Below are 25,185 nucleotides of genomic sequence, written 5' to 3'. Positions count from 1 at the left end.
TTACATTTTTAGGGGCCAACAAAGGTGAAAAATGTAATAGAAGTTCCAAAAAAAGGGAGAGAAAAACAAAGATCCTGATTTTCGAAACTTTAAGTGCCCTCTCCTGCTTTATTTTTCTTTTAACCATCTCATCAGCCCCAAGGACGTATTCATCAACCGCCTGGGAAAAATGTCTTTTTAAAGCCCAGAAAGCCCAGCGAAAATATTTTTATCTGTTTATTCAGGAAAATTCTTTCAGAGAGTTTCTGAAAAGCATCAAAAAAGTAACTAATGACGTGAAATAGAATAATAAGAGTTGGTTGAATTTGGGTTCAGCCTGTTATCCCTTCAGTTGTTCTCTGTGTCAGGTATTTCCTCTCAATGAGCTGTGCTTGTAATGCTGAAGGCCATGAGAAGGCCAGCCTTCCAGCAGGCACGCAGCAGGCCAGGCCTTTGCTTCTCTCAGCTCTCTGATGCAAGCCCCTCCTTTAGGACCCCACTTGGTTCTGTTAATGAGGTTGCCTCTGAGTGTCTGCTTGAAAATACAGACTAGTGTTTTGGGACAGCTGCAAGGGGTCTTTATGAGAGAGGGAAATTTGTATATCACTCATCTCTCATTCTGTACTAAATGAGTCTAAAAATAGCCACTGAGACAGCCCGAATCTGTCAGTTTATTTTAAGTCACTTTTATCCCAATTCAATCAAATCAAAGTTGTCAAACTGACCGATGTCGTCGTCATTGCGGTCGACAGGATCTTTTTCTAGACACTCTCGGACCAGATCTCGGCCTAGGAGAGTGTCCGAAGCTCTCTCCAGGTCCTCATCTTCCTCCTCCTCCTCCTCACTGTCCACTGCAGCCTCTGGAAGTCCAGAAAGGTCGACATCCCCCAAATCACTCTCTGTGGCCTGGGAGCAAAACACAAAGAACGAAAAACTGAATATTGGTCGGTTAGTAACATCAAAAAAAGGAAGGAAGAAGTCTTTGAAGTCCATCATGTCTCATTTAAATGACAAATGAATTGAACATTTTACATTTTAAATGTGAAGGCTCCTTTCTTATGGCTTATGAAAAAGATTAAATTATGAAATTCAATCGCTTTTGATGGGGCTAAAATTGCCTCAGTGTCAAATGGCTCGACTCTCACATCATTCTCGAGCTTCCAATTCCCAAAATAACGTGACCTAGAAATTCAAATTGGGGGTATTGATATTTACAATGACAAGAGTCCTCTCAGGCCTTGTAAAGAGGAGTATGCCATTACAAGACAGTTTAAAAAGCACAACACGGTGAGCAATTATTTGCAATTATTGAAAAAATGAAGAGCATGAAAGACGTGCGACTGTGATGACATAAAGACTAAAAAAAAGCCTTATTGTTCATAATTTCTAGCATTGACGGCTTTTCAGTAACAATTTACTCGCACGAAACATAAAAAAGGATAACCTTGGAAAAAGCAGCTGTAGCAGCGACCGTGAGCTGCACCCAGACACCAAGTGCCAGACTACAAAAAACCAGGCCAACAGCCAAATATTTAAATCCATTCACTCATAATTCATATTTCACAGCATTTCTCCTCTGCGAGGCAGACAGATGGTTGGATGAGTATGGATCTAAAAGGGCATGAGGCCATTCATGTCAGTTGGGAATTGAACCGTCAACTAAAGGTGAATCGAGGAGCTCTCTGGTGGTAGTGGCAGCGCTACCGGCCGTCTGTTAGCTTTTTTAGGTGGGCCTAAAAAAATCTGGAGAGCTAAGCCTGATTTAACCCCTGCTTCTGTCTGCTTTCCAAAATAATGTGAATACATGTGCTCATTTAGCCACATAATTCACTTAGACCTCCAGCATTTATCCTGTTTACTGAAAAAGAGATATTTTGTTAAATAACCACTCGTTACAACTAAGGTATGCAGAAGAGCACCTCTGAACACATGGTGATCCTAGAAGCAGATGGACTACAGACGAATGTGATTTCTGCAGCGACGTTAACATGTCAGAGTCAGAATTTGGTGTAAACGTTGTTGAATCTATCCTGCTTTGTGTCAACGGTTCAGGCTGCTAGTGAGGGTGTAAAGGTGTGTGTGTGGGGGGAGTATATTCTTGGCACACTTTGGTCCTCGTAGTATCTGATCTTTATATCCATATTCCAATTGATGCTTCTAACAGAATAGCGCTTGAACGTGACAGTGAGAACACTGTACTCAAATAGCTTCCATACTCACCAGACAGAGAGCCCCTTGGGGATGTGGTGGAATGGGAATTGCATCATGGATGTGCAAGCGACAAATCTGCAGCAACTCTGTGATGCAACCAATTCAACATGGACAAAATCTCTGAGAAACATTTGCACCTTGTTGAATTTGAGGCAGTTCTGAAGGCCAAAGTGGTCATACAATACTAAATGTAAGGTGTGCCTAATAAAGTGGCCAGCAAAATACATATTAATTAGCCTTAGCTTGAACAAAAAAAAAAAATCCCAACAATATTACCCTAAATTTATCAGTAACTATTGTGCGTTTATCTCTTCATTTGCTCAGCTACATTATTCGTTTTTTTTTCATCTTCATTCTTTCTACATTTTGGATTTACAGTTGAAAAGACAGGCAGAGATATATTAGCTGTTGATATCTGGTGGGGAAAAGTGAATTTCCTAGTCTATAGATTGTAAGATGGCCTTGCCAGCTAGCAATACAATCAAGCTCTTAGGCTCTATGGATAGTTGGGACATGGCCAAAGTGTTTTTTATGTTTTTCCAACCCAAGGGTATTGAGCTAATAGTCCATTCGAAGTTCAGGCCTGCTGTTGTTTTTATAAATTAGGTTGAAGAAGCCATTTAGAGGACTTTTAAAACACACCTGCTCCTCAGACCTTTCCTGTTCCCGGATAGTAGATGAATTTAATCTGGTTGAATATAAGATGGAAAAAAAACAAGCCAGGAAACATATGCGAACATAGATGTGCAGCTGAACTTTTTAAAACGTGCTTTCCTCCTCTTGTAATAATTAAATGACACGGCAGTATATGGAGCATCTTTAACACATTGAACTGTCGAAAGGCAGATTTTTTTAAATTAACTGTACAAGATCTAACATAGGAAACTTTATTTCCCTTCTAATTATTAGTCCATGCAGTTAATATGTCTCAGAGACTAAGACAAAATGCAAAAAGCCTTTTAACAGAAACATTGTAGGTAGTGTGGGAGAAAAGGGGTAGACAAAAACTCATTCTCTTCCTCCTCACCGACATATCAGTCAGTGCTTCTGAGAGCCCAGTTCATTCAGAATGCATCGTCTGCCCTTTCAGGCCAATACCCCTGGTCTCAGATCAAGTCTGAGGCAGGGGGACATTTCTTAGAAATGTGGCATCAGATCTACACGAACCACTGCATTTTACCACGTCCCATCCCCAGAAAGGAGGCAAAAAGGTTCAGGATATACCACGGCCAGGAGACGAACAAGCATAAGAGAGGATTACGAGGAGTTAAAGAAAGTGATGAAAAGATGAGGAGAAAGAGGGAGGTGAGCTGCTGAGTGTTAAGCCGAGATAAAAGAGGGAGCGGAAGGAGGAAAAAAACAAAAAGAACGTGTAAGAGAAAACCCACAACAGATAGCTTTTGCTGCACTGACAGCTGAGGATCACAGCTGAGTGAAGGGTCAGCACTTTAAGACAGCTGTAAACAAACACAGAGCCGGGTCAGCGACAAGTGATGGGATCAGATGCGTGTGATAAATATCTAATCTGAGGATGAACAGAGTGAGTCTCTGTGTTAAACGTTTGACCCGGGCCGACCTGACTTACATCAATCTGCAGTCACAGCCTGAGAAAGAAAGGGGGTAGGATTTCATTTTATTTATTTTTTTAATTCAGCAAGTCTCCCCCCTCACAGTCATTTGTGGCGATTTCCTCAGTTTGTCTGCTTTGATCACTCTCCCGTGTTACCTAACCTTATCTTTCACCAACGTTATCTTGTTGGCGAACGTTTTGTTATGCGTTGTTGTAACATTTACAGTATGTACTGGAACCTAGAAAAAAACACATAAGCTGCATTAACATTCCCGGGTGAAACAAACAAATTAGTTTTGTGGCCAGCAGAGCCCACAGATCGCACCAGCACATCAACTAACTCATTAGTGTGTGGCAAACAGGCCACGCTGGTTCCCATTAAAGCCAGCAGAACTAACAAGCCACTGTCAAAAAGGACGTCTATACACATATTCACAGACGTGTGCAGAATATAGCATGTAGGTTGTAAAGTGGGGGGAAGATAGCTGAAAGACAGTGCCGAAATGTTAAATTTAGTGCAACTTTCTGTGTAAAGAGGGGGGATTAGGAGAGCTAAGGGATTAAAATGATTACATGGAAAGCTTATGTTTGCTTTTATGGGTTACTGATTTGCAATCACTCACACAGTCTACACTTAAAAGCTTGCTCAACTGCCAAAAATGTTGCAGGAATGTTAGACAGATACAAAGACAAAGGCTCTTCTTTGGCTATTTTACTTTTACACGTAGGAATTTCCCTTATGTAGATTGAGCTGTTCTACCTGCTGTAGCTCAGCTAAAGATGGAGCTGTAAGTGTTAGGTTCATTTTCTACATGTGACCTTTAATCTGCTGCAGGAAGTACAGAGGGGGACGAGTCACCAGGACGCACAATAATTAGAGAGACAAAAAGGATTAGAAGGAAGGTGGGCGGAGGGTTGATTGATAAACTGAGAACACATGAAGATGGAGAGAATTCACCTTTCAGCAAAACACACGACCAGAAACAGTAGACAGGGTTTTGTCACAGGACTGGAAAGAGTTCATTCAATTAAAAGCTTGTTTGCAGTAAAAGCATGAGGATACTTCAAGTAATTTGTGAGACAAGAGTAGTTTTAACTGACTGGCTGGATCCTATTTTACATAATACTGACTTTTTATAATGAATTTGAACAATTAAAGGAAAGAGAAGAGGAATTTGGCAAAATGAAAGGGAAAAATAATCAGCTTTGTGGAAATTTGTATCCATAAATCCATATTTATGTGTGGGTTTATTTGCAAATAAATACAATAAACTTTTACCATAAACAGGGAGGTACCCACCTGGTAAATATCTGAAAGGCTGCTGCTACCCGAGTCACTGGCGATACTGCATCCCGACTGGCTGGGCGGCATGTGCATCACCTGCTGGTGGGCATGGTCTGTTAGGTGCATCTTATTGAGATCGGCAGGAAGCTGCTCAGACAGAGAGGAAGTGGGAGATACAGAAGAAGACAAACAGAGAGGGTGAAGAGGATATGAGTTCAGCTGAGGCAAACATGCACAAGGTTCAAAAGAGGCAAACACACACACGCACAGACACAGTTAACAGTGACAAACACACACACACACACACACACACACACACACACACACGCGCGCGCACACAGCTGTTTCATCAGGCTGAAAGCCACAGCTGGTTTCACATGCTCCGGGCTAATTAACCTGAAGACGATGGAGCTCAGGATATTTCACATTGCAGTGAATTATGAGCCGGGGTGCAGACAGATACGATATCTGGTACACTGTGAAGGTTTGGAGGTTGCTTTGATATTTTTGGAGTGACCTCAACAAAAACAATTAAACAGTAAATCCTGGTTTCCTCGTTACACAGACAGCTTACACATGTACAGAGTACACACAAGGACACAGATGAATACTCAAACTTCAACAGATGGAAATGTATTTACCCCCTCCCTCCCTCCAAAAAAGGCAGAAATAAGCACAAAAGCACATGCATGAAACTCCAAGTTAATCAATTAAATCAGAAAATACACCAAGCAACAAAAAAGACAGTAAATAAATAAATGTGTCTACTTCCAGAGAAGAAGACAATTTCCACAAAGACGTGTGAGCTTTGATACAAACAAAATCAATATTGTTTTTATTTTGTTATCACGTTTGCTGAAAATTGCCCACATACACTCAAAATCTGAGCTGCTGAGAGCTCGCTCTCCAATAACACTAAATCCAGATACAGAATGAGGTAAAGCTGTCAGTCAAACAGTCAAGAGGCTTCCAAAGGCAAGAGCATCAAAGTGCTGTAGTGTTAACTGAGCGCAAAGGCGCAGAACCAGCAACCTCACCGGTGTAACCTATAAACATTTGCGTAGCCTTCAGTTTGCACTGAACCGAGACGCTTCACATACCACAGAGCCACTTCAAGCACAGAGGGGGACGAGTCACGAGTTTCCATATTGTGAATTCCAAGTCTCTTTAGAGAAATTTGTATTAACTGGACGCCAAATAATTCCCAAATGCACATCACAGTACACATCACTAGGAAACCTGCTTCAAAAACAATAAAATGCCCCTCAATGTAGAGATTTTCAGGGAAAATAAAATAGAAAAAAGTTCTTAGTGAAGTTGAGAATGGCGGCACTCTTCGATCAAAGACCGAGCAGCTCTGCGAGACTGGAAACAAACACCAGTGTCTGAAATGTCAGGTGCTGATTTTACTACAAGTCTATTAAATCAAGGCTGGAGAGGCTCAGAATTAGAAAACAAATGTTGCATCTACTAAACAGCTGTGGAAAAGAAAAGAACTGGCCTAAACTCAGATGAGGATGACAAAGTGTGAGTCTGAGGAATTAAAAACATTTCGTTAAACCTGTTTAACCTCAATTTTATGTGCAGGCGGACCAATGTCCGTGCTCCCCTCTCTGCACCGGGAGCAACCCAGACGATCTTTAAAATCTCAAGCCTTACCAGTTTGGGCCGGGGCAGTGTCAGGGTTAGGGAGGACGTCCTCCTGCGACACTTTGCGAACCTACAGCAAACCTCCTCCATCGTCACATCAGACCGCACTTGCCTTCCAAACGCACACATAAACACTCATTTTAAGTCTGCGCGTATAACCTATGGTGGGAAAAGACTCACCAAGCCAAACTGAAGCTAGGCGAGGCTGCACGGAGCCAGGGTACCAACATGCAATATTAAAGACGTTGAGTCTGGGGGTACGCCACCCCCCGCCTCTTCTAATAGGCCTGCTGGCCTCTACAACCACATTCACATAGAGGGGTGGAGTTTAAAAAGTGTAAAGGCTTGTTCTTAATGTGCGTTGTATTCAAAATTAACTATTTTTTCTATTCTGACATTTCATGTTTTATCTGGATGCTTTTTAAAATGCAATTTTGTGAAATATGTTTGCTATATTGTGAACTTAAAAATCAAACACTTACATGTTTCACTAGACCACTACACTGTTTTGGTTTTTTTAAATTGAGAAACTCTTCTCGCAGAAAACAGTAGGTACATTGTAAAATCAAAGTGTCTTGCAGACAAATCTACCTGCCAGTTCTTTACTGCATTTTTACAGGCAAATTAGTTTCAAGTGCGCTTATTATTCTGCATTCCACTCCACACAGTGTGCCAGCCTGTGCACAGCCACCTTTTCCCCTGAACCTGGAATGAGAAAGAGCTCATCCTCAAAAACTAGAGCTACAGATGGTAGTGAAGCAAAAGCCATTTAGGAAATTATTTATTATTTATGCATGAATTCTTGGACTAAAACCTGGCCATGAGAGGAAATCAGCCCAATTAGGACCAGTATTAATCCATTCACTTTTGTTTAACCCTGTTAGCTTTGCCCTACAGATTCAGTCTCCCTTACATACACTTAAAAAGAATCTGACAGCACTCGGCTAAAGTACTGTCTAAAACTACAGAACCCTAATAAATTTGTCGCAGAGCGTTAATAGTCCTATTAGTGACACTTAAATAGCAGGATTCTAATTACAACGTGTGCTTTTGTATCATTCACATGCACATAGTGAGTCAGGCCTGAGGTTTAAGTCGTGACTAAAGGAGCATTTAAGTGAAATCCATTTACTATTAAGTACAGCTATATAAGCATATTGACCAGTAGACAACATGTATTCCATGTATTAAGTCTGTTTTGATGCTATTGACTAAATTCCACACAATCATCCATAAACAGGAGAATTTGCCAATCTTATTGTTGAGCAACACTCTTTGCTGTTTGTTGTGCTTCTTTGTGAATAAGAAGGAAGAGAAAAAGTGAGAGGGAGGACAGAGAGCGACTGCTAATTTCATTACAGATAAATACTTATTGATTTCTGCGTGATGGAGCAGTTATCAGGCAGTGATGATGAAACTCCCACCCTCATTCATTCAACAGATTTCACACAGAGGTAGAAACTAATGTATCAAACTGCTCACCGATCGAGACTCACAAACACACCCTAAGAGGATATTAACGAGGAAAAATGTTGATCGCGATCGATTAGCTGGTTAAGTTCAAAGGGGTCCAACAACAAATTGATAAAGTAAGTTGCGACAGCAGAAACTTGAGAAAACACAAGACTTGGCTGTGACTTTTAATTAAGAAACATCAAATCAGAATCAATACCTGTCTTTCTGAACTGCACAGTTTCACAGCTTGAGAGGAAATGTTGGCTACTTTAATCATTTTGGCCTCAACTGTCTTCAGTTCATCAAAAATGTTGCATTTTTTCCCAAGAATGCTTTAATATGGCATACTGCATATGCTGCAAAAAGTTACCGGTCACCATGGTTTAATCCTGCTATAATTCAAATTAAGTTGGAGTTTAAGGGGTTTGTCGTGGAAATCTGCAATAATTTTGTACATTTCCCTCTCGATGACGCTACCCTTTCAACCACAAAAAGACCCTGCAACTTTCAGCAGTGCTCACTTAAAGAACATCAGCACAGAATCTTTGGCATCTTTGGCACAGAACTGCAAGTTACTACAGTAGCTATTAGAGTAGCTGAAGCTAAATGTCACCACACTAATGCACCAGAATGATCGACTAATCTCTATAAACCAATTCAGTACTTGAACATGAAGAACCTGTCAACAAGGAGGTCAATTTTTAGTACTGCAAATTCTCCGGTTCCTGTCTTGTAGCACAAGAACTAATGACAAATCGCATTTGAGCAACCTTTGGCTGCATACGACCAAAGGAGGGAAATACATTAGCCGAAATGTAATCTCAAAACCATAGGCTGTTGTTTGGCAATGATCTGGCTTTTTATTAGCTTTCAAAAATGTTATCTGCAATTGTAATCAACGTCCAGTACAAGGAAAAGTGCTGGCTGCTACAGAAGCCCTCACACACTGGCTGGTGTCCCACAGCTGAAGGATGCCCAGACTATAACCTACTGACTCTCTATATCAAGGATGCAAAGAAAGACGGATGATTCAATCATTATCTGATAACACACAACTTAATCTGCAGGTAAAATTTAATCTTTTACAGGCAAAAAGATTAAATTCTCAATAAAAAGTTTAAACTCTGATGTGTTTTAGAACGTACAAAAACACGAACACGTGTCTTTGTGGGTTTCGCAGAGAGACTAAACGGTTAGAGGGGTGAAAGTTGACTGATGGTGGAAGTGAATAATTGTGGCTCCCATTCACACAGACTTAATCCTGCTCTAATCCCCCTCCTTTCCTCTCCCAACAGGCCAAACCACGAAGTAGGGGGGTGGGGTGTCGGGGTCTCCCATTCTCCTCATGCATTAAGGATGAGAGTTGGGAGATTAAATATAAATGTGAAAGGTTCCTTCAGCTGTACAATTCTATCATGTCAACGAGCGGGCACAATCACAGGAGGCTCGAGCAGACTCTATACATTACCAAACAAGCCGAGCTTTCACAGCAGCAATTATTTATAGAGCCAGATTAACTTGAGAGAAATAATGGGTGTAACGCAGACGTAGTCTAAGTAAGATGGCCAAAGATGGTGGGAATTCATTTGGAGCTCCCAGATCACTAGCATGTTGCAGATGACCCACAAGCCAAGATAATTTACCCGAGTTGACCAATTCATTCGTGCATGAGTTATACTCATGATGACGTTCCAACATTATTGTTTTATGTTCAAAATCTCCATTTAAAACTTTCAGTAGATGTACAGTGTTGTTGTTTTACTTCTCATAAAATCATCCAGTAAGCCACAATAAAGACTTTGTGGGTAGAAACTAATATAACTAGACTGCATCTGAATAAAAGCCAGTGGTTACATAAAATCATAGCTCATTGCAATCTAACCACCTAAATAAGGGCATTTCCTCCAAAAGGGAGAAATAATTAGTTATCCATTGATAACTCTGTTGTCACACCCTCCCCTCAGGTTAAGAGTCTTGGTGTCATTCTCGATAGCACTCTGTCCTAGCACGTAAATAATATCACTCGGTCTTCCTACTTTCATCTCCGTAATATTAACCATCTTCGTCCCTCACTCACACCACACAGTACCGCCATACTTGTCAGTGCTCTTGTCACATCTCGTCTGGATTACTGTAATTCTCTTCTCTATGGTTTACCTCATAAATCCCTCCATAAACTGCAGTTGGTTCAAAATACAGCTGCTCGTATTATTCCCAGAACTAGATCCACTGAACATATAACACCTGTTCTTAAACAGCTCCATTGGCTCCCAATTCACCTCCGTGTCAATTTCAAGATCCTGCTTCTCACTTTCAAAGCGCTTCATAACTTTGCTCCTCCATATCTACCCGATCTTCTCCATACAGTGGGGCAAAAAAGTATTTAGTCAGCCACCGATTGTGCAAGTTCCCCCACCTAAAATGATGACAGAGGTCAGTAATTTGCACCAGAGGTACACTTCAACTGTGAGAGACAGAATGTGAAAAAAAAAAATCCATGAATCCACATGGTAGGATTTGTAAAGAATTTATTCGTAAATCAGGGTGGAAAATAAGTATTTGGTCAATAACAAAAATACAACTCAATACTTTGTAACATAACCTTTGTTGGCAATAACAGAGGTCAAACGTTTACTATAGGTCTTTACCAGGTTTGCACACACAGTAGCTGGTATTTTGGCCCATTCCTCCATGCAGATCTTCTCGAGAGCAGTGATGTTTTGGGGCTGTCGCCGAGCAACACGGACTTTCAACTCCCGCCACAGATTTTCTATGGGGTTGAGGTCTGGAGACTGGCTAGGCCACTCCAGGACTTTCAAATGCTTCTTACGGAGCCACTCCTTTGTTGCCCGGGCGGTGTGTTTTGGATTATTGTCATGTTGGAAGACCCAGCCTCGTTTCATCTTCAAAGTTCTCACTGATGGAAGGAGGTTTTGGCTCAAAATCTCACGATACATGGCCCCATTCATTCTGTCCTTAACACGGATCAGTGGTCCTGTCCCCTTGGCAGAAAAACAGCCCCATAGCATGATGTTTCCACCCCCATGCTTCACAGTAGGTATGGTGTTCTTGGGATGCAACTCAGTATTCTTCTTCCTCCAAACACGACGAGTTGAGTTTATACCAAAAAGTTCTACTTTGGTTTCATCTGACCACATGACATTCTCCCAATCCTCTGCTGTATCATCCATGTGCTCTCTGGCAAACTTCAGACGGGCCTGGACATGCACTGGCTTCAGCAGCGGAACACGTCTGGCACTGCGGGATTTGATTCCCTGCCGTTGTAGTGTGTTACTGATGGTGACCTTTGTTACTTTGGTCCCAGCTCTCTGCAGGTCATTCACCAGGTCCCCCCGTGTGGTTCTGGGATCTTTGCTCACCGTTCTCATGATCATTTTGACCCCACGGGATGAGATCTTGCGTGGAGCCCCAGATCGAGGGAGATTATCAGTGGTCCTGTATGTCTTCCATTTTCTGATGATTGCTCCCACAGTTGATTTTTTCACACCAAGCTGCTTGCCTATTGTAGATTCACTCTTCCCAGTCTGGTGCAGGTCTACAATACTTTTCCTGGTGTCCTTCGAGAGCTCTTTGGTCTTGGCCATGGCGGAGTTTGGAGTCTGACTGTTTGAGGCTGTGGACAGGTGTCTTTTATACAGATGATGAGTTCAAACAGGTGCCATTCATACAGGTAACGAGTGGGGGACAGAAAAGCTTCTTACAGAAGACGTTACAGGTCTGTGAGAGCCAGAGATTTTCCTTGTTTGAGGTGACCAAATACTTATTTTCCACCCTGATTTACGAATAAATTCTTTACAAATCCTACCATGTGAATTCATGGATTTTTTTTTCACATTCTGTCTCTCACAGTTGAAGTGTACCTCTGGTGCAAATTACTGACCTCTGTCATCATTTTAAGTGGGGGAACTTGCACAATCGGTGGCTGACTAAATACTTTTTTGCCCCACTGTACATACTCACCCCTTCGTACACTCCGCTCTTCTTCAGCTTCCCTTCTGTCAGTTCCACCTGCTCGCCTGACTACCATGGGACTCAGAGCCTTTAGTTGTTCTGCCCCGAGACTTTGGATGCACTTCCACTTGCTCTACGGACCACACACTGTCTCACCACTTTTAAATCACTACTCAAAACCCATTTGTTTAGAATTGCATACACCTGATCTGTCTTAGGCCATTTTTACCTTGCTCAATTTTTTATATTTGCTTTTATACTTTTATGACTGTTTATGTCTAAATTTTATCTACCATGTTTGCTATATATACATTTTTCTTATGTTTTTTATGGTATTGTTTACATGCTACTGTAAGGTGACCTTGAGGGTCTGAAAGGCGCCTATAAATAAATGTATTATTATTATTAAAAATACATTATCAACATTGAAATTATACCTCTGCATCTTAAGCCTTCTTTATAACTACATTTGTCTTTCTGGAGACCCACTTAAGTCCCCGAAAGCAGAATAAAGCATTCAGAATATATTATGATGGTTTCTTCTTTCCCATCTTCTAGAGACCCCCCCTTACTTATTGCATCCAGTTTTAAGAATGAGATTAACTGGTTGTGAGCATGACTGCTATGTTCCACCTATTACCTCAGTGGTAAAGTGGGCTATAAAGCTCAGACTAGCCATTTGCCAGCAGAGACCAGAGACTGGCTTTCTTAAAAAGCATTTTAGTGCTGGAATTATCTTTGCTAGGTTGAGTTTGAGAGATATGTTGGGGTCTCGATGGTTTTTGGAAATCCTGAAGACATCACCGAGTGACATGGGCTATTTAGCATAGTGCACTGGTTGATTTGAAATATCATAAAAGTGCCAGAGAAGATGCTGCTTATGTTTTGCTCTAATAAACCTATATGCGCATACACACTGTGTATGACAATTGAATGGCAGAAGACTCCTGAAACTTCACTAAACCACTGATAATCAGAGACTCCTACACACAATCAGATACCTCAACAACAACAACAGAAAGAAACAGAGCAAAGATCAAAAGAAATGCACCACAGAATGAGGCAGAGAAGCAGTGGTGAATATATGAGAACATTACACTGAGATGAACAATGTAGAGAACGAGTAAGCAATTAAAGAAAGTGTGATGAGGCTCATGAATCTTGATAAGGGTGACAATTAAAGTGGGTCCAAATAACAATGACACGAACAAAGCTCGATGAATATTTAATGACATGTGATGTGTTTGCAATGAGAAAACAGAAAGACAGCTTTTTGCTAAAGATCAATGGCAAATCCTGATTTTAGCCAAGTCGTATGCATAGTCTAGGCTGCAGAAAAGAAATGAGGCAGGAGCAATCAGTATATTCATGTCTCACTAAACTCAAAGAGAGAGGCAAAGAGTTGCCCAAACTGCCTTTGCAAATACAGCGACACAAGCACCATTTAATGCCTAACGTTTATCACTGTCCTCGTTATTAATAATACCTGAATAAACCAGCCAAAACCACACGTAAAAGTTTATAACTCACTGCTGTAACATCCAAAAATATACAACAAAAACAGGCCATGATGGTTCTTAATATAGACGGAGAGGGTTGAGCCTGACCGAAGTCAAGACTCAAGTGCCATTAATCATCCAGGCAGCCGGGCTGCCAGCTCATGTCTACCACCATGCAGATCTCAAAGTGCCAACTATACACTACTCATAACCTCGGAGCTGACTAAATAAAGCATGGCGACGCATAGTGAGGTCACCAATGGGGTATCTGACACTTAACATGGTTGGCCTGTAGGTGTCAGCAGTGGCAAACAGCCTTGACATGACCCGAGGTGTAGAGCCAAGCTTGACATACATAATGTATATAAACCTATGCCGGCTCAAAACTTCTACTTTAATCACCTAAAAATGATTTGATGAGACTTATACGCTCAGAGATAAACTCATAGGTGTTTATATGTGGAGGTGCTCTCAAGCTGCATCACAAGTGCAAAAATCATATAAGTTCACCAAAGTAATTCAAGACGAGTTTAGCAATATCTTGTTGAACAGAAGCTGTAGGAACCTTCATAACTCTTCCTCCTTACTATTTAGTGCACAATCCTTTAAAACGGGGAGCCTTGGTGACAGTATGTCTTTGACAGATAACAGCTATAACCGTGCAGACTTTGGTCTCAGAGCAGGCTGTTAAACCAGAAACCACATCAGAGACGACAGCAGTGCATCTCCGCACCGAGAAACAATGCTGCTGCCACGCAGCACAAACAGCTTATAATTTCTTTGATGTAACATTCAACGCAAACCCCGAATCAGATTTCCACCGCTTTTCTGCTTTCTCCGCTTCTTTTTCGCCGTTTATCACCACCGGATCGCATCTTCGTCTTGTGGTTTACACCCTCATTACAAGCGCCGCTGTCTAGTCTCCCTTGTCGTAGTTTCTCACACCTTCTTTTCTGGCCTGAACCCATTTGCTGCCAAGTTTTTGAAGACTCTCTCCATTCTTGCCTTTTTTCCCCCTCTGCTGGTTCAAAAACCCACATTCAAATCAGCTTCAAAGGGAGCAAGGACGAGTAAAAAGGCTGCGAGTAGCCTCATCAGACTAGCTAGGTGAGAACATAGCCTCTGATGTCTGGACAGGGACACAGACACACAAGTACACACATAAATTTTGAAGCTGCGGATTTCGCCCTGTAGTGCTGGAGAAAGCTTTGATCAATTGAGGCCAATGTTAGCTCTAAAGCTGTAACCGGTGGACAGACAGATGGAAAGAGAAAAATACACGCACATATATTTATGCATTTATTTATGTACACTCAGACAGAGTTTACGATACGGAAACTGCACGCACCTATAGGCTTCATTTAGGACAACTAAGATTACCGAATGGGCTCAGCACTACTCCATTACTGGCAAGCCCACAGACGACTGGATTAAGACACAGTGCAGGAAGACAGACGGAGACATGGAGAAAATAGAGGGACCTTAACTGAATGTGAGCGACAGAGACAAAGGGAGACAGAGTCAAAAGAAAGAAGTGCAAGCGAGAGTGAGAAAGGCAGAGTGCAGAATATGATTGAAACTGAAATGAGTGTGTACATGTGCCTTTGTGAAAGCGAGAGATAGAGCAAAGGTAGCAGAGTGTGAGGCAGAGAGTATAAGATAAGAGTGACAGTGTGGGGTAGAATGAGGATGAAGTCAAAGTGTGGGAACTGATGAAGATAAAAAGTCTCCAATATTCTACCTCAGTGCAGACTTCCATATCTCTGGCTATGTGTGTGTGTGTGTGTGTACACATATGTGTGAGACAGTGTCTGCACCAGCTGGAGCAAGGGGAGATTTAATGAATTGAAGTTGAAATTAGAGGTGACAACTGCAAAGAAAAGCATGTAACATAGAGAGAAAGAGAATGTGTGTGTGTGTGTGTAGTTATGGACCAGATGAGGAGATGAGGACTCAAATACTGCCGAGCAGAGACGACTGCATGTGAATGGATGGATTCCCTCTCGCTCACACACAAACACACCGTCCTGCCTGGCTCTGTTATCTCCATTCAGCTTTACTTTCTAAAAGCTCTTACTTATGGCAAGATAACCCCTGAAATTAATGCCCAGATTGAAAGTGTGTGTTGCTGCCCGACCATATTATTCCCGCCGCACCACAATTTAACATTAAACTCCTGGAAAAAGATAAACTAATCATCCCAGGGAGTATAAAAAGGGATAGTAGTTTTGAAGCCAACATGCATCATCTTAAACTTAATGGGATTAGACACAATATGCTGCTTAGGGAAAGAGGAGGGATAATGTTTTCCCTATATAATCATATATCATTTATGCGGTGGTATCTCAAGCTGCACGATCCTACGGATGCAAAAAACATTCTTCATTTTCTGTCAGAAACGTATGCTAAAAATGTTCTGGAAAGAGAAACTGGGCACTAATCGCTGGAAACTGAAAGTGGGACAACATGAAGGACTTTTTTTTTCTCCCTGAAATTGAGCTGGGAATTCTCCATCCATCCAAAACTCTCTGAAATCCATCAATTCTCAGTTGAGCAAAAAGAAACTGCATCCTGTGATTTGGCAGGCATAGTTTGCGAGGTACAAGGTTCAACAATCATTGGTTGGCAAGTTCTTAGCTTGGGCAGACATTGGCTGGCAAGTTTCTGCGGTGGATAAACAGCCATTAGCTGGCAGTTTCCACAGCGTGTGCTGCCAGCATTGTGACAGACGGGAAGCTGAATGGCACCAGCACTGCCAAAGGCCTGTGACTTTTGCCCCTGTAGTCCCACGAAAGAAAGAGACATAGAGAGCATGATGACAAGAGAAAGGAAAGATAAACAAGGTAGAAAGTTTTCGCGCGTGTAATGTCCTCATTTATTAGATAAATCATCCTCAGAGTCGAAAATCCTGAACACATTACTGTATTGCCAAAACAAAGAGATTAACCTCTGAACAATAGAAAGTAGGTTTTGTGCATGTGTGTCAGAGGGCTTTGTGAGTGTGCGTGACTATTAAGGTGGCAGAACCACCTTAAAATTCAAATAAAATCTTGCGTTGGAATTCCTCTGCCAAGGCGAAAGCTGACCACATTCATTAAAGCTGCAAAGGTGGGGAAAAAAAGGCCTTGGCAGAGGGTGTGCTGTTCAAAGGCTTTCAAATAAGTCCACACAATAATGACAAATCTAAAAATCAACAGGGGGAATGGAGTCATTGTTTTCTAAGATGCAAGTAAATCCCAAATCCTTGGCTCCGAAATCCTGAGCACCACTCCAAAGCCTAAGCGCTAGTTTCTTTTGCGATATTCGTGACTTTTAGGGGATAATATGAGCTATTAGGAGTGATAATAACAAATTACTTATCAGCCTTCCTCCCTTGATTAGCGTGAACCTCAGCAGTCTGGATTTTCTTGGAATGAGATGGCTCTACATGCCAAGTCATCCTACACAATTTTTACTAGACACTCAGTCTGGTGGCTTACACAGTGAAGGAGATAATTAGCATGGGTCGGCATCCCCGCAGTCACTTTCTCTGGCGGACTGGAAGTATTACAACCAGGCTTTAGTGGAAATTCCTTCCAGCTGGCATCTAGCATGCCGTGTGTGTGTTGCATGAGCATGTGCGTATGTGTGGCAGCAGGTAGCAGACGCCAGTCGCTGTCCAAGAGCTGGTTGCTCCTGAAAGGACAACTCAGCCCAGCGCAACCCATCTACCTCCCTCCTCCACCTGCTCCGATACCTGGGTGGAGGGCGCATGAGGAATCAGAAGCTGTGTGGATTACCGTTTTTCCCTGATTAGGCGACCAGGATGAAATTATTTTGGTAAAGCCTAGATCTCCCAGGTATCACTGGATTATCTGACTTTTCCCACCTTGGAGAGAGAGTTATTTAAAGCCTTTTCTTTGCCGTTTTTCATTATATTCCTTTCTTTCTGCTATAGTTCAAATACCTGTACCAAAATAACAGTTACAAAACTGAATACATTTAATCTGTACATTTGGTGTAAATGAGTAAAATGGCACCAATATTTACTGTCGAGAAGCATTTTCACTGGTGCTACTACTTAAGTTTGTATGCATTCTGCAGGCTTTGTACAGTATATGCAACTCATATCTCTCAAATGGATGCTATGAGGGATTATTTTCCCTATCTGTTGGTCAACAAAGGCTTTCAGGGTGAAACACTAACTCTCTTTGGTTTCGTTTAAGCACGCGTATCTGTGTGTGTGTGTGTGTGTGTGCATGCGCACAAAGTTATGTGTGTCACAGGAAGCTACAAGTCTGTCTGAGCCCCTGAGGAAGGTGGGCCATGGCCAGGTCTGCCGGATACAGGAGGGAAGGCAAAACACTGGGCTTTAATACTGATACAAACACATGTGCACTTAAACATACACGCGCACAAAAATATACCATACTGGCCCTCCTGAATTAACAGATGCTTCCTGCCCAGCAGCCAAATCCACAGAGCTTCACACACACACAAACACACACATACAGCACGGCCCTGGCACCCCTACAGGTTGACCCAGAGGCCACTTTAAGGGGGCAGCTCCACCCGTGGTTCTCTTTTGGTGTTTTTGTTAATGTTGGATCCCGTTCCACTCTGTTGGCTCGCACACACCTCAGCCAAACAAACAGAACTAACTGCAGTTTTAGTACCGCAGGAAATTTATTCTACCTCACAAAAACAATGCTTAACAGTAAAGCAAGTACATGCAAACGACCTGCTCTTAACGTCTGAAAAAGTTATTCCCATTTTTATATAAATCTAAAATCATTTGACTCCATTCTCCTGCCACAACGCAGGCTACAGATGTGGATTTGTATTTCAGAAAAGGGTTTTTACATTTGTTTAAATATTCAGTGCCAAAATATTGATGTGCAAGGTGGCTGTAACAATGCCTGAAAGCAGAGGGTGGGGAGAAAAAAAAAAAAAGAAAGATCTTAAAAATTCAACTGAAGTCAAAAGAAATGAAATGTCAAGTCAAGTGTTACTTTAGTTTTAAACAATTTAACTCCTACAAATTAGAAATGCACAAAGGAGGAGAAAATCTTCCACGATCGGCCTCATCATATTTTTTTCCACCCATTCGGGGTTCCCATTTCTAAATGCTTCCCTGCACTCTCCCCTCTCACAAATTCACAAAACAACCAACAGCATATAAAAACCAGCCACATGGCAATCACCCATTTACCCCGTGTTGCATTTATAAATGCCCTTGAAAATTATCCAGTAAAGGCTCTCTGGATCGGCAGGCGGACGAGGGGGATGTGGATCAATAGCAGTGAAATAATGGGAGCAAGTGAAATTGAGTGGGTGGGGGCCATGAGTGGCTGAAATATCAGCACTAGAGTGTGTCTTGTGTGTGTGCTGAGGGTGTGTAGTCTGGCAGTTGTACTTCTTTATATATACAGGTGGAGTCTGTATATATAAAATGAATGTTTTTGCATATCTCTTGTATGTGTGTGGTTACTGTTCTGTGCATTTGCGGGTGTTAAAATGCATACAAGAGTGCAAATCTGCTAAGTTCATAGGTCACATGCACGGCTGTAGATGAGGACACGTGATAAGTGTATGCGCGTGTGTCTGTGTGTGTGTATTTTATGCACAAAGTGTCTCACTTTCACTCCTTTTAATACTGTAATGTTGACCAGCTTCGGCCAGTGAATGCAAACAGGGCCTGAGTGGGCTTTTCACTCTAAAATTTCAGCCTATCAAAGCTAATGGACAATAATTACACCATTCAGGATACAACACAGGCCCTTTTATGCCACTAACTACTAAAACACTCAATCCCAGAGCGCTCCCCCGCCCCGCTTACTATTACATGAAAAAGAAAAGTGTGGTAAACTACTAAGAAAGCAAGTGCTTTTCCCTTGAGCTGCTTCACAACAGCTTCAACTTTAACATCACACTGTGGTGTGTCGTCATAACCATATCCTGCATTGCAAAAAGGTAAACAGCAGCGACAGTGTGGTTAAAAGCAAATCAGTAAATTGTGAAAACCCGACAAGAACAACCTACCAACCAAATCCGGCTTTAAAATAGCATATAAGTGCACGCGAGCAATCAGTCAGTTGTTTCTGAGTGAAAAGCAAAAAAGATGTCAAACTCAACGAGCATGCTTAGAGTGTCAGTTTGTACCTGAGAGGTACAAAGTCCTTTAATGTTCCATTGGAACAAGTCGGAGCTGGTCCTCAGATACACCAGCTTCACAGCTTAAATGGCAGTGAACAAGGCCCATGACTGACACATCCAACTGCCTACGAGTCCTCGCAGTGTACTTCAATGCAGAGATAAGAGTCCATTTGAACTCTTGCAGTGACACTGGTGTCGATGGGAATGCCACATTACCCACAAAAACATCTATTCTTTGCAGAGAAACAGAAGCAGACTGAATGCAAGTGTGAAGTCTATCTAAATAACCACAGAGTCCACATACGGCTCAACCTGAGTGACCATTCTGACCAACTGAGTAATAAAATATGTCATTTTTATCTAATCTCAAAAAAGCCAAGAGATCCAAATGCAACCTGAAACCTTCATTTTTCACATGGAGAATGATTCAACAGCATGATGACTTAATAACACTGTACAGCATGCTCACAAGTCTGCAACCGCTGCTTTTCTAGTTTTAAGAAATCTTCAAGATTTCTATGAGACACGCTTATGGAAATGAGAAAGAAGCAATGCGTGTTTTTGTTTACAAAGGACTGAAGAGTAATTTATGGCTTATGGGAGGTGAGTAGGGCATGGCTTGGCTTAATGCAATCCATATTGATCTTTATCACCCCTACTTCCTGTGCATATGATATTCTAGACCTCCCCTGGTATGCTAAAAGCTCTCTCTCTCTATTGTTGTCTCTAACTCCAATTCTCCCTCTCCCTCTGCCTTTGTCCCATCGTCTCTCTGGCTCTCTCTCTGGATGCCCCTCCTCCCCATCTATTGAGCTTAAAGGCCACATTACCTTGACTGCCTGTGTGAATTCTGTCAGTTCGTCTATTAGCCTGTCTGCGGGGCGGAGGTCAAGGAAAATCTGTCAGGGCCAATGTGAAGAGGCAATGGCATTACCTCACCTGGCAAAGGTCATGCTCTGAGAGCATAAAAATGGTTTTGTCAACATATTCGTGTACCAAGGGAGCCATGGCTCATCTATCTAATGCTTAATATTTCATCTGCTGATCTCATGATGCAGAGGACCGCAGTACAAAGAGCTTTTTATCATCGACAGCCATTCTGACTTCAACATGTGGGCTGTAGGACATACTAAAAATCAAATATTTATTTATGCTGAAATTTTGGTCAAAAGTCATTAAAGTCAAGTCATTATGGGAAGTGTTTAGAAACTCGTCTCTGCAAAGCATTTTTATTTCGAATATGACACTAAAAGTAGTGTTAAACTGATTTTCCAAGTTCACGTTCATACATGGTGGTAGGAGTGCTGGAGTCCAGCCATGAGTCTATCACATGGCTAACAGTGTGACGAACAACATTCACACTCGTTTTAAATCACAAATGTATCCAACAAGCATGTCACTGGGCTGTAGGTAGAAACCAAACCCAGAGAGAAGCCACACAGGGCGAAGGTGGGAACAGGGGAGAGCAGGAGCTTTTTGTTTTTGGGGACTGTGCTAACCACTGCACTGCTGTTTGTTAAGAATTCGTGCCATATTTTTGGCCCTTGGAGGGGGAAAAAAAAGAAAAAGAAAAAAATGTTGAAGGTGCTCAGTTCCTAATCAGCCTTGCATGGATGTCTGGGCATGAAGCCACAGCACTAAGCAAAGGGTCAATAGACTGCACTGACGAATAATTAATCTCCGCATTCCACTCAATAGAGTTTCAGCAGTTTAATATAGCCATCTATCCAGTCTGATCTGATGGTGACGGCAGATCAGTAACTGTAGCTAAAACATATATCATATAAATCTTACACAACATGCAAAGTATTTTGAAAGGTCTATTTACATCAGTTTAAGGTCTTTCAAATCTAATTTGGACCCTGTTAAATTTTACTAAACCAGCCATTCACTTGATCAGTCCCATCTTGCGTGATAACAAGTTAGTGCAGTTTTCCTGTTATTGCTGCAAATAAAGTATGCCAGATGCTTCGTCTCCCTACCTGTCCATCTCCCTGACCTGCCTCGCCTGGGTCTGAATGCTCTGGCACTAAATCCATCATCCCACGCTGGCTCTCCCCTACCAATGCCTCTAAAGCCCCATTACTATTCGACCCAGCATGGGTCCATACAAGCTGATTATGTCAATGTTCGGCAAGATCCATTGATTGCTGAGTGAAGCAAATGCAGCAGTCTGGGTCAGCCACGAGTCTGGACTTGGTGGCCTATGCCAGAGAAATCTGCAGCTGAGGAGGAAATTACTTTCAACCTAAGTTATGTGCTTGTTTTGAGTACGAATCCTCTTATCAGCAATGCGTGACATTTCCTGTTTCAATAAGAAAACTTATCTCATCTAGTACAAGTAAACGAATAAATAAAAAAAAAAATAAAAAAAAAAAAATATATATATATATATATATATATATATATATATTTTTTTTTTTTTTTTTTTTTTTTTTCTTCACACCACAGCGATCCAGATGGGTAAAACAGCACTACAAGTTGGAGGAAACATGAGTGAATCTGATTTTGAGCGACGGCAAAAAGGAGTCGAAAGAACATACGAGACCTTGGAAGGTTAATAAGTAAAGGGTGGGATTTGGTGCAGAAACAGAGAGCAGAGGTTGGTTTTAGAAGAGTTGGTGTGATTTATAAGACACTGAGGTGCACGTGAGTGAGGATAAAACCCAGCAGGGTAGCAACAGAAGTGGCAGCGGCAGCATCAGGATGACAACAACACATGGGCCCCGTTATTGACGTGTTAATAATAGATGCAGGTAGAGGGAGAAGAAGAGGTGGACAGGCAGAAGAGGATGGAGTCCCTGAGAAAGAAATGAAAGGGGCAAGAGGAAGACATCAGGAAGTCCTCTCGCTAACAGAAATGAGATTTAAAGATACAGTGAGAGAAAACGCAAGTGACAAAAAACAACAACAACAAAAAACAGAGGAAGCTGAGACAGCCCAACAGAGAACTCATGTAAGCAGCAGGGAGGTTCAGAGAGTTCAGCAGCAGAACATTTTGACAAGTCTTCCAGCATCGGGAGGATGTAGACTGAGGTTGTGTTCCGCTGGGATGAGCAGGATGTGATTTAAAGGGACAGTTCATCCAGAAACACTGTACAATAAAACTATAAAATCCAAGTAAGACTTTGAAAGCCCCTTATAAAGCATACAACTAACTGCCTTCTAAAGGTGACTATGCCCCCCTCCTCAAAAAAAAGACCTCAAGCTTAATGTTCAGGGTGTTTATTGGAGTAAGTAAATAAATCTAGGCCTTGATCCCTCAGAAGAGAAACCCAAAGAACAGCTCCACTGGCCTACATTTGGCTGCCTGTCATCTGATGCCAAATTTCCAGCCACTCAGTCAATATTTCAATAACTAACCCTCTGATGTTAGAAGCTGGAGTAAGTGAGCATGGTAAGAGCTGCTTTTTGGAATAATACTGAAAAAAAGACACCTAACATGGCAAAATAAGCTGCTTAGTTTCCATTGTAGGTCATTCACAGGGGTTCCTCTCCAAGTCTGTAGTAATCCAAGCTGGAGACTGTAAAAGCCAGCTGGCAGCTAAGTAAACCTCAGTGATTTGTTTGAATTAAATAACCTACGCTATGTTTTTGGACTCTTAGATCTTCAGTGGCAGCCCAGCTTGTTCAGCTATCGGGGCTATTAATTGTGTTTAGGCAAATTAAAATAGGGACTCGCCATAATTCACTGCGAAGCTGCATGGACTGCACTGGTGCTGTAGAGGCCGGTGAATCATTCGAGATGAATCCGAGATCACAGCAAGGAAGGAAATCGCCAATCCCAGCCTGTTCAATAAAGCCAAAACCTTTCAAAAGGAGGCTCACTTCTAGAGAAAATAATTGGCTGCCTTTCTGAGAAGGACGTCAATTCTAAAATTGTGAAACCCTCTCGTGGACTAAAAGTACTTTCTTATACTCATTGAGTTATTCTCCTATCGCTCTCTCTCTTTCTTGCCTTCTTTCTTTCTTTTCTGGCTGTGTTCTTTATCTTCAAATCACGCCCTGCCCCTTTCCTCATCCCTTCCTCCCTGAGATCTCACGATGGATGAAATTACACTGTCATAAGGAGGAAAAAAAAACCCCAACTGGAGTCCACGCTAACACTTTCGATTTGCTTCTGTTTCCTTTAAACCCCACACGGCCGTGTCTGTGCACTGCAACTGCACCTTCAGAAAGAGCAGTAGTAATAAGAGGAACGAGGGAAATTTAATTAACCTTTGCAAAAGGTGGGCTCATCACAGACGCCGACCAATTAAGTACGGACTTCAAACGGGCCATGCTGGATGAAACCTTAACAGCTGTAGATGGAGGATAAATTAGCTCTGCGTGTGCAGCCGGTAGAAGGAACAGTAATAACATCCAGATAAACAAGCTAAGCTGCTGCAAAAACAATGATAATGAATCCCTAAAATGCTAATTAACTAATATTTGATTAAAGCAAAAACCCAATCAGTGGTTTAAATGAGTAAACAAACCAAAACAAAAAAAAAATCCCCTTAAGCGTCATGAATTTGTTATATTTACTACTGATTCATTAATTGTGACTAAAGTTTAACGACTATATTTGACTGATCAGAAACAGACTTGGCAGGATAACTGACATTAGCCTGAAAAATCCCATTCCTTCAGTTCTCATAAAATACAACCTAATGCAAGGAAAACTATGGGAAATTTGAAAGTGAATACAATGCTGCCATTAAGTAGTGTTTACATGGCTGCGGGGGTTGAGCTATCATAATGTGAAAGGAGCAAAAAAGGAAAAGAAAACCCTCCAGAATTAGATTTTAGGTTTATGTTCAGCAGAAGATACATTATACCTTGTAATCAGCAAGCACTCCGTGTAAAATTTGGAACACACAAGGAAGGAAAGGCAATAAAGAAGGGTAACAAGGTATTTAAGAGTTTGTTCTGTACTATGTGTGGTTCAGATTTAATGTGTTCTCTTAGACTTAACATCTTCTCGCTTTATCCCCTTACATCTCCAGGGACCTAATTATTACTCATCCAACTGAAAGCATCTACACACACACACACACACACACACACACACACACACACACACACACACACACACGCACATACACACAATGAAGCTGAGGCTTTCAGCACCTAGACTCTTGCTCCCAAAGAGACAGACATATAAGGTAGAAGGTACAGTCATTCTGCTGTGAACAGAGACATCAGATAACCCTCTAGGTTCTTTTTTTTCTATTATTCAAATAGAGAAAGAGAAGAGAGAAACAAACAATAGAACAGAATTGGTACTTCACTGCACTGTAGCAACTCTCCTCACCAAGAAGTTCACCAGGAACAACCTCCAGCCAATTATCTTAAGAACTTCAAACTAGGACATGTAATTGTTAACTATACAAATAGCGACATCATTACCAGCTCAGTGCCGACATCAGGGAGGCAACATACAGACC

The 25,185-nt window shown here is 41.7% G+C and overlaps 1 protein-coding gene across 10 annotated transcripts in view; it reads right to left on the bottom strand.

The window, feature by feature from the left end:
- Positions 1-25,185, bottom strand: part of rapgef6 (Rap guanine nucleotide exchange factor (GEF) 6) — a 155,635-nt gene that overhangs the window by 39,395 nt on the left and 91,055 nt on the right. For all 10 annotated transcript variants that reach the window (XM_026181209.1, XM_026181203.1, XM_026181208.1 and 7 more), the window contains 2 exons: positions 5,061-5,192; positions 705-885 (listed from right to left, as the gene is read on the bottom strand). In XM_026181209.1, the coding sequence (XP_026036994.1) occupies positions 705-885; positions 5,061-5,192 (313 nt within the window). The remainder of the gene's footprint in view (positions 1-704; positions 886-5,060; positions 5,193-25,185) is intronic.

Source organism: Astatotilapia calliptera, chromosome 10 (genome assembly GCF_900246225.1).
Source record: "Astatotilapia calliptera chromosome 10, fAstCal1.2, whole genome shotgun sequence".
Classification (NCBI taxonomy): domain Eukaryota; kingdom Metazoa; phylum Chordata; class Actinopteri; order Cichliformes; family Cichlidae; genus Astatotilapia; species Astatotilapia calliptera.
The sequence above is the reverse complement of the archived record's forward strand: the minus strand, read 5'-3'. Positions and strand labels throughout refer to the sequence as shown.